Source organism: Anarrhichthys ocellatus, unplaced genomic scaffold (assembly GCF_004355925.1).
Source record: "Anarrhichthys ocellatus isolate YVR2014 unplaced genomic scaffold, GSC_Weel_1.0 scaffold2, whole genome shotgun sequence".
NCBI lineage: Eukaryota > Metazoa > Chordata > Actinopteri > Perciformes > Anarhichadidae > Anarrhichthys > Anarrhichthys ocellatus.
In genome coordinates this window covers 15,449,812-15,460,033 of record NW_022280032.1, presented here as the reverse complement: position 1 = coordinate 15,460,033, position 10,222 = coordinate 15,449,812, and the positions used below count along the sequence as shown (strand labels likewise).

Below are 10,222 nucleotides of genomic sequence, written 5' to 3'. Positions count from 1 at the left end.
TATGTATGTATATATATGTGTATGTATGTATGTATATATATGTGTATATATGTATGTATATATATGTATGTATGTATATATATGTATATGTATATATATGTATGTATGTATATATATGTATATATATGTATGTATGTATATATATGTATATATATATGTATGTATGTATGTATATGTGTGTGTGTGTGTATGTGTGTATGTGTGTGTGTGTGTATATATGTATGTGTGTGTGTGTGTATATATGTGTGTATACACATCTGTTATTTCAATGTGTCTGCTTGCACGTATGATGACTTTAACGGAGAAAGCCAACTCTATATGGTGTGTAAAAGCTGGCAAATGTATGTGATTAGTAAAGGTGAGGTGCTCTGTACAGTGTCTTAGAGTGTGTGTGTTTAAATGTGACTCACTGTGTACTGGTCAGGGTTTGGGGAAGTACTGCCAGTCATGTATAAGTCATCTGGTCGTAGACAGTTTATAAGTTCCCTCTCAACGTGACCAAATCACAAGTTAAGACAACTCCCACACAGACATTGCTGTGTGTTCCTCATACATTATAGTTGAATACAGTTTTATTTTTTGTAACAAGCATGTAGATGGACAGTGGTTGAATTATTCATATTTTCTTTTTACAGGCCATTCCTGTTGCTGCCACCTCTGATGGAGTGGATGAGAGTGGCCATAGTTCATGCTGAGCATCGCAAGAGTCTATTGGTGGATAGTGATGATGTCAGACAAACTGCCAGGCTGCTCCTTCCAGGACTGGACTGTGAACCGAGACAGCTGAAGTAAATGAGAACACACACACATATATACTCGCCAGGGTTGTACTGCTGGATTTGGATCTCTAATGGAAAGCAGCAGCACTATGTCTGAGTATCTGTAATAAATAAAGAATATGAAATAAAGCTTAACAATGCCTTCAGACAATACCTCATTTTAGAGTTCCTGCCACCAGTGTCATGTCTTGTATGTTGATGAGGTCATAATAGTTAGTTAAAAAGAAACAAAACTTAATTGCTCAGACATTGTTGTGTGTGTTTCCTGTAACTGATGCACTAAAGGCCTGTTTTTCAATTGGTTCTCGCTAACAAATAATTACACACTGTATACAGTAGATCAATTGCTGTCAAATCAAACAAATCATCGGATACATATGTACAATGAGCCACATGGTTGAAACAAAGTCTTGTAGCTCTCAATGTCTGTTTAATCGTTTTTAGTGTGTCTTCTCAGACTCTGCTAGTTACCTCTCACCATTTGAAGGTGAACTGTTCATTTTATTATCTTATTCTTTCTTTGTGTCTCTGTCTCCATCAGGCCTGAATGTTGCTTTAGCTCCTTCAAGCGTCTGGACTCCAAAGCCGCCACAGACAAGTTCCACCTAGACTTGGGTTTTCGGATGCTCAACTGTGGACGCACAGATCTCATTGGCCAAGCGATCAGTTTGCTGGGGCCAGATGGGGTCAACAGCATGGACGACCAGGTACTGAACATCTGTCTGTTTGTGTACAGCGGTATGAATGTGTTTTTATGTCCGACGTGTGTTGAGGGGAATATTGCAACATTATCCATATGTACTGTATTCATAGTTCATTTTTTAGACAGCACTTAATGTATTTGTTTCTCCTTTGTCATGTGTCCATTGCCCTCCTTGCTGTTCGTCACTCAGGGCATGACCCCACTGATGTATGCCTGCGCAGCTGGAGACGAGGCTTTAGTCCAGATGTTGATCGATGCCGGGGCCAACCTTGACGTGGCGGTAAATATGCTTCAGCAATGTCAACATGTGTACACATGTATTTAAATGTTGCACTTTGGGTAAACTTCTACATGTAGGAGTATGATCTTGATGTTGGTGTGTAACACCAATTTGTCGTGTGCTGCCAGGTTCCACCATGCTCCCCAAAGCACCCCTCTGTGCATCCTGATAGTCGACACTGGGCAGCCCTCACCTTCGCTGTGCTGCATGGACACATATCCGTAGTGCAGGTTGGAAACGCATACACACACATGTAGTAGCCCCCACCACATGTAGCTAGTGTGTGAACCCTCAATTTGACATGCGGCATGAATGGTGTACTTTTTACTCGAGGAGAATTAACCTGCTAGGCATGGGTTGTCCTACACAGTCCAGAGCTAACTGTGATTGTAATGTTATACTTTCTAAAGTTGAGTGACAAATTTGAGGTCAGAGGCCAAGGCCATAAGTGAGTTACATGATGTCAAACATTGCACAGTGTAACATATGTGGTGTGTATCTCCAGCTCCTGTTGGATGCAGGGGCCAACGTTGAGGGGGCCGCAGTCCGCAATGGGCAGGAGAGTAATGCAGACACCCCATTGCAGCTGGCTTCAGCAGCAGGTGGGCAAACACATGCATGTACACATGAAAACACACGTACACACAGTACAACACAAGTCACAGCTGATTTTAGAGCATTGTCAGACTCTGTGATGATCTGATTCATGGTGGGTAAATTACTACTTACTACTAAATAAGAAGGGAGACATGTGGAGATGAATGAATGAGCCACGAATAATAACTCTTTTAACTTTTCTTAAACTTATTTTTAAAACAATTAGCAGTCACCAATCCAGTAGTGTGCTAGTTTTCCAAAAGACCAGCAACAGAAGCACAGGATTGAGTTGTGAATGGCGCATTGGCTGGAGGAACAAGGAGATGAGAGGGTAAATGACGGCAAAGTGAGAGCAGAAGAGCGCTGCCTGTGGTTGTTTAGAAGCCTCTGGGCAGCATTCCTCTGTGGGATCATCTAAAAGCCACACATAGCTGTAGTGAAAGAGACACATGCTCTACATAGCAGCAATGACAGCGTGTAAATAGTGCCTAATATGAATGGGTTTGTTTGTTTGAAAATGCAAAATAAAGTATGATAAAACTTAATTTGTCCCTGTGGTCAAATACAGTCGTTGCAATAGTAAGTGCAATAAAGCCAGAAAGAAGACATCTAAAGTACAAGTGCACTAATGAATTACAAAATAAGCAATAAAAACACAAACATTCAAAATTAAACCATAAAGAATGTTAGCAATTGTGGGGCGATATGTTGACTATTGAAAAATTCAAAGTAGACTGCACCAGTGGGAAAAATACACAAGCAGAACAGATTACTAAAAGTATGTCTTTGCAAACAGCAAAGATGTTTGTGGTTGGTACTGGTACAATATATCCCATTTAAATGTGTTGAGGAGATGTATCTGTATGTAATTGACTTGTTTATATGTTTCACAGGAAACTATGAGATGGTTAGTTTGCTCCTGGCACGAGGTGCAGACCCCTTATCCAAGACCCACGATGGAAATGCCCTTACGTCATCCCTCTATGAAGACATGAACTGCTTCAGTCATGCTGCCGCACATGGACACAGGTATGTGTCTCTCTCAATCTGATCTGAAAAGGGCATGTTGTCAACAGATGCTCTTGGCCTCTTAACTGCAGAACAGAAAGTAACACGGAAATAACGTTGAATCAGTCAGCACGCTGTCATACTTGACCTAAGTCTGCATTTGTGCTTTGAGGAGATTCATCCCTTTTATCATGTGGTGAAATGGCAGACCTTGATTGTTTCAGAGTATTAAAAAAAAACGTGAATTCAAGGCCTCCTTCTATTCAGAGTCCATCTGTCTCTAAACACCAACTGGAAGCGTAAACCCCTCCACCTGTTCACTGTGTGTACGTGTGAACACAATGTAGACTCAACACTTCACATTCCACAGTGAGGGTTATAGATTATGTAATCAGAGAGGAGGGTACAGGGTCACAGAAATGGATGTATGTGTTGCAGTTTGGACATGTATTAATGTTTTCATGCTTTCTTTCTGGCCTTCCCTCCTTGCCCTCTTTCTTTCCCACTTCTTCCTCAAATTTATCTTGTCAGAAACGTGCTGAGAAAGCTACTGACTCAGCCCCAGCAAGTCAAAGAGGATGTCCTGTCTCTGGAGGAGATCTTAGCTGAGGGGGTGGAGGGTGAGGAGGCCGGTATCTGCCCTTTCCTCCCTCTCTCCCCCCTCCCCGCCCCTTCCTCTGGCCCCGGGGCCCAGCCAGAGGTGGCCATAGCGAGGCTCTGCAAGGCCAGGATGAAGGCTCTGCAGGAGGCCAGCTACTACAGCGCGGAGCACGGCTACCTGGATGTCACCATGGAGCTACGAGCTATGGGTACCTATCAGATGTCAAGAAGAGGATTTTCTTACTATTCAAATGTTAACTTACCTTGAAAACCAAACATTTCTTTTTTCTTCTGACGTAGGTGTACCATGGAAACTACATGTGTGGCTGGAATCTCTGCGTTGTGCCCAACAGCAGTCCAGGGCAGGAGTCACCCTCTCACTCCTCAGAGAGTTCACCACGATCAAAGAAGAGGACTACTGCGAGGAGCTGGTCACCATAGGCCTGCCCCTGATGTTCAACATCTTACGTACCACCAAGGTACCATTAAACCTCAGAGTGTCTGCTTGTCTTGTCTTCATGATTTCAGTAAGAGATTTAGTTCAGATGTGTGATATAATCCCCTTGTCCCCCCCCCCCCCCCCCTTTCCTCCAGAATGATGCCATTCTACAACAGCTGGCGATTATTTTTAGTCACTGTTTTGGCCCAGCACCTCTTCCAGCCATCCCTGGGATGAAGGCAACTCTTTCAGCACAGTTGGGTAAGAAAACTATGGTTTTAAATAGAGATTTGTTTGCACCATAATGCTCTGCACTCTCAATACCTACGACCTCATTGAGTTTTCTGACTGCATTCAAGGATTGCTTCGCCGATTCTGTAATAACTGGGTATGTCCCGCAGACATGGGTTAAGCTGAGGCCAAACAAATTGGACAAGGTTTTAAAATCTATATCTGAGGCAAGGTATCAAACAGCCAAGGCAATCCTTTTTCTCTGGCTGTGTGACTAAGTGCAAATTAGTATTTGAAGTAATACTTTTCTAGATATACAGTAACATGAGTGAAAAGGCAAAATCTTATCACAAATGGTTAGCTTGATACACCTTTCCATTCATACTGTATGCCAGGTGTGAGGCCCTAGACACAATCACGATTCACCTACCTTCAGTGTAATATTGGACCAGTGGTCAGACGGGCTTCCTTGTCACTAAAAAGTTGTCCTGGGAATGGAGTTGTAAGAAGGCATTTATCTGTTTTCCCACAGACCCTCATTTCCTGAATAACCAGGAGATGTCAGATGTGACGTTTGTGGTGGAGGGGAAACCTTTCTATGGCCACAGAGTCCTGCTGATCACAGCTTCTGACAGGTGAGTCCAGACAAGTTCCCACCGGACAGAATGATACATACTTGAAGACAGTGATCATTTAAAAAAAAAAAAAGAAGAGAAATCCTTGACGGTTTTGACAAAGATGTTTGTTTTCTTTTAGATTCAAGTCTCTGCTGGCATGCTGTGGACCAGATGGAAGCCCCAACAAGAAGATTGAGATTAGTGACATCAAGTACAACATTTTCCAGGTAACAAATATACTCAAAAACACTACCCAAAGTGTGTGAGAGACACAATTAATCAATATTGATGGAATAAACTGCAGATAGATGTACTGCATATGACAAAACATGTACATTATTTAGTTCAACTACGGTACTTTTTTCTAAATAAGGCATTTTACCTCTCTACAGATGATGATGTCATACCTGTACTGTGGAGGAACAGAGTCGCTGAAAACTATTGTGCCTGATTTGCTGGAGGTGAGAGTCGCTCAACAGATACAATACCGTCTATCTGAGTAGCCGTATGAAACGTTTTACTTGTTAGAAATCCCAGGTTGCTTCAGTTATACATGTACCATAAAAGTATTAACATTAAATGGAAACATTAATACTTTTTTGTGAAGAAATAAGGTTGTTTGCTAAGAATCTAATGAATGAGCATGGGAACCGCGCGTGTGTATATGGGACACACAACAGCAGCTTCCTGCCCAGCTCTGCCTCTTCACACTGTTTTTTCTGCAGTGTACTATTGCACAGTACTATATACACAGTGACACCTCATGGATTTTTTGTAAATCCCTTAAATGTGGTGCATATGCAATGTTTATTTTGTGATAACGCAAATCCCCAGTTAAACCATCAGATTACATTTATCTATCTGATGCTTTTAACCAAAGCAACTTCCAATAACTACATTCATCCATGTGGGTACAAGCCCAAAAAATGCCAACCCTGTTTAGAACACACCTCTATTACAAAGGTCAGTCTATTGCGTTGTAACACCGCTTGTCTGCACAGCAACACTATTTACTGTAGGTCATGAATGTTTGACAAATTGTATGATTTCATCCGGAACCATCATTTACAGATATGTGGTTTAGATCATTTGGAGGCTGTTGAATATTCTTAATCAGTGTTTATATGTCTTTATAAATAAGCTAGTAACCAAATTACAGCCCAAACTAACTGACTTGTCTTTTACTGCTGTATCACTTTTAAGACATTTGCTTGTGATTCCTCCTGCAGTTGTTGTCCGCTGCTAGTCTGTTCCGGCTGGGGGTGCTACAAAGACACTGTGAACTCATCTGCTCTCAGCTCATCAACCTGGATAATGCAGTCAGCGTCTACAAAACAGCCAAGGTGACACACACACACACACACACACATTATGTGAACTATTCGAATAGCAAACTGTATTATACAGCAGCTCTATATGCCTCTTCAACGATGGTGACTCACGGAAGGGAAATGTTTTGTTAAAATGAAAAAAGATCTTGCATTAAAAAACTATATTTCTTCAGTATAATAAGTGAGAGAATTCTAATTTCACACATAAACCGGGACAATCCGATTGATGGCACAAAAGACCATGTTACATCATAAATGTCCTCAGTTCTGCACTGGAAAGCAGCACTGTTGACACTTTACAGCTATACTTTTTAATGAGGCAAAAACATAACGTTGTCCTCTCTTTTCTCAGGCCCATGGTTCATTGGAACTGAGCTCATTCTGTGAAGGTTACTTCTTGCAGCAGATGCCTGCTCTAGTGGAGAAAGAGGGCTTCAGGGGCCTGCTGTTGGGACCCCCCGCGGCCCGACAAGGGAACAACTCCACTTCTTCGCTGCTTCACACCCGTGGAGAATCACCCCTTGAGGAGCTGGAGGCCACCCTGGCTCAACGACTACGCTCTCTCTGCGTCACCTCCCGAGTCTGAGGAAAGAAGACAGAAATAAGGATGTTGCAGTTGAAGTTGAAGTTCCATCTTATCACTGATACAGGATCAGATGTTAAAGACGCTGTTTAAATGGTTTGAGTACCGATGTTTTCTTAGTGACACTTGATCTTATCTCTGGTGACAAGCAACTTCCACAGTGATGGGACACTGGGACACAGATCAGCGAGTTATTCGGTAGCAGTTAGACGCTCTGTGGACAATTCAGCATTTCATATTTTGTGCCAGGCACTCCATCTTGAATTTATTGCAGTGTACAGCATGTTCATGAAGAAGAAAATTGGACAATGTGATGTTGGCTCTGGAAGCTTAAAAGAGAAGCAACAGATGGATGTAACAGGTGGGAACTCTGAATTATGAAACACTGCTGCCCTCTACTGGACACAACTGGCAAAATAAACCATTTAATAGGAGGATTGGGATCCAGAGCACCCGCCTGGTTCTGACTGAAGCTATGTGACAAATGGACTGAATCAAGTGGGGCAGCCATGCTGGACTTTTGGCTTTGTCCTATTCAGACTAATAATGCGGAGTGGGAGCGCAGAGGTAGACTTGGTGCCTCCAGCATTGGTGTAAACTTTGGATTAACAAATGTATTTTTATGTTTTTATTTTCTATTTTTTAAAAGTGATTATCGGCGAAACAAAACACTTAATAAAGAGTGGGATGGACATTTTCTATTTAACGAGAGAAAAAGATGTGAGAGTATTTAACGGGGTGTTCCCTTTTTATTTTGTTTTTAATCCAAGCAAATTATTAATATTATTGATGAAAAGTTTCTTTTGTGTAGCTGTTGTTTTTCCAGGTACACTAACAGTTAATTAAGCGTATGTATGCTGAGGTTTAATGCTTCTATACAGGTACAGCAGCAATGTCCAACATGGGATTTGGAATACATTAAGTCTGTTTTAATGCTGAACATTGTAATAAACCTGGTAAACAAGCTTGGTCCGTTTTACTGGTACACACTATTCCAAATATTTCACTGTCATCTGTTGTGTGGGTTTGTGTAGACTTACCTGAAATCCAGTATGACTCAGACTTGCAAATGCAGATCTATAGAATAAAGGTCATATTTGCAATAACAAAAGATTAAATGAAACGCCTTTGGTAACATTTTATTTCAAGGTCATCATAAGCACATTCATAAGCTATTAAAAATGCATTTATAAGGCTGGAATGTATGATAAGTTCACCATTCATATTGCTTTACACCTCCATGCCATAGCGTCAAGTGTTTGAAAGAAGAATCTGATCCCTAAATTACACAGCACATTATATAATTAAGACACATATACAGTGAGAACTGATCTCACTTAACTTTTAACTAAAATTAAATTAAATCATAAGTTTCTGTAGGATAACCACCCGGCTTTATCTTAAATAAGGTGCTAGACGTATCAAAAAGCTCAAACTAAGAATAGATATCCGCTTAGGTCTAAGCAGAGTATACGGGCAGTTCAAAAGCAGTAAGTCTCATTATGTTCAGAGACCGTGACGATTATTAAAAGCAGCAATTTGAAGCATCACTATGAGACAAAGCACACAACTTTTGAGCAAACGTAGCCACTCACAAGAGCCCAATATGATCAGAATCCTAACACATTAGTTCACTGTCCAACAATGATGTTAACAGAGAGGAATAGAGCTGAAACAAGTGGTTTAAATAACCACAGATAAAATCCCTGCACACACATTTCTCTTTTTAGAAGATGAGAAAAATATATCATGGTTTTCTTGGTTGACATCACTTTACCCTGAATGAACTGAATTTAAAGCTGCAGGGCAATTCAGCGACAGTCATTTTTCTGAAATGAAGTACTTTATTTTAAGAACCACATTTTTCAAAAGCATTCTGTTATTTAATTTATTCTTAAATGCACCACTTACTTTACTTGAAATGAGAGAACAAGTATTTATTTTTAGATTATCTAATGTTTATAATTCAGCTAGTATTTGCTGGTTGCAAGTTAAGTGTACAGCAAAACATTTTTACAATGATTATCATGTCAAGTCTTTATTTTCCAAAATACTCAACTTCTCCTTATTAAGAATGTGGTGGTGTATTTGCCTTTGGAGGAACATTGTTTTCCCACGTGGTTACTATGTGAGCTCCAATTTCAATGTCTATGATAATATGAATTATGTTTCTTTTAAATGTATGGTGACCGCACATATAGATGACCTAGATTACATCAAGAAATGTAAAAGAAATAGCTTGCTCTGATGATTTACTCATCTTTTGCTGGCCTTGCAATCCGGGACATTAGACGCACTTGTCGCACTCGGTCACGATGTCATATCATAGTACGTAAAAAAAAAACAAGCCATAAAAAAGTCAAAGCATAGTATGTTGATAAAAGTCAGAAAAAAGTCTCAGTAAATTGTACGAAAAAAGTCATCAAAAAAGTAATTGTGTAGTATGTCGAAAAAGGACTTTAAAATACTTTGTTTTTTAGTTTTTTGTTCTGGGTGTAGCTCCTAGACTAATAGAAGGTCCATGTGTGAAGATGTGGGCTGGGTCTATATAGGTGTCTCATTACTCTGCCTATGCGCTCTTTCTCTTCCCTGACACAAGACACAACCTTTTGTTATTCCTTATTTGAGGCTTTATGTTTTGTAAATACATTTTGTATTCTATTGTATCCATATACGTAGATGTGGTGTCTCTATGTTATGGCTTGTGAGCCAGTCTTAACAGTATAGTATGTTATTGAAATTAGATTAAAAAGCCTTAGTGAGTCTAACATTCATGAAGTTCACAGTATAGTGTGTATAAAATGCCAGAATTGTATAGTGTGTTGAAAAAAATCATTAAAGGTAATTGCATACTATGGCTACAAATTCCTCCTATAGTATGTAAAATAAAGTCATAAAAAAGCTATAATATATATGTCAGAAAGAGTGATGAAAGAATCACAATATAGTATGTCAAGAAAAGTCAGAAAGAAGTCATAGTATAGTATGTTGAAAAATGTTATAAAACAGCCATAGTATAGTATGTGAAAAAAGTCATACCATAGCATGTAAAAC

The 10,222-nt window shown here is 40.0% G+C and overlaps 1 protein-coding gene across 1 annotated transcript in view; it reads left to right on the top strand.

Moving 5' to 3' along the window:
• Positions 1–8,155, top strand: part of abtb2b (ankyrin repeat and BTB (POZ) domain containing 2b) — a 44,020-nt gene extending 35,865 nt beyond the window's left edge. The window contains exons 4-17 of the mRNA XM_031859311.1: positions 636–788; positions 1,321–1,486; positions 1,673–1,762; positions 1,891–1,992; positions 2,268–2,364; positions 3,253–3,388; positions 3,899–4,176; positions 4,268–4,446; positions 4,562–4,667; positions 5,170–5,272; positions 5,394–5,481; positions 5,647–5,715; positions 6,484–6,597; positions 6,938–8,155. Coding sequence (XP_031715171.1) covers positions 636–788; positions 1,321–1,486; positions 1,673–1,762; positions 1,891–1,992; positions 2,268–2,364; positions 3,253–3,388; positions 3,899–4,176; positions 4,268–4,446; positions 4,562–4,667; positions 5,170–5,272; positions 5,394–5,481; positions 5,647–5,715; positions 6,484–6,597; positions 6,938–7,171 — 1,915 coding nt within the window. The 3' untranslated portion in view covers positions 7,172–8,155. The remainder of the gene's footprint in view (positions 1–635; positions 789–1,320; positions 1,487–1,672; positions 1,763–1,890; positions 1,993–2,267; positions 2,365–3,252; positions 3,389–3,898; positions 4,177–4,267; positions 4,447–4,561; positions 4,668–5,169; positions 5,273–5,393; positions 5,482–5,646; positions 5,716–6,483; positions 6,598–6,937) is intronic.
• The last annotated feature ends 2,067 nt before the right edge of the window (positions 8,156–10,222 follow it).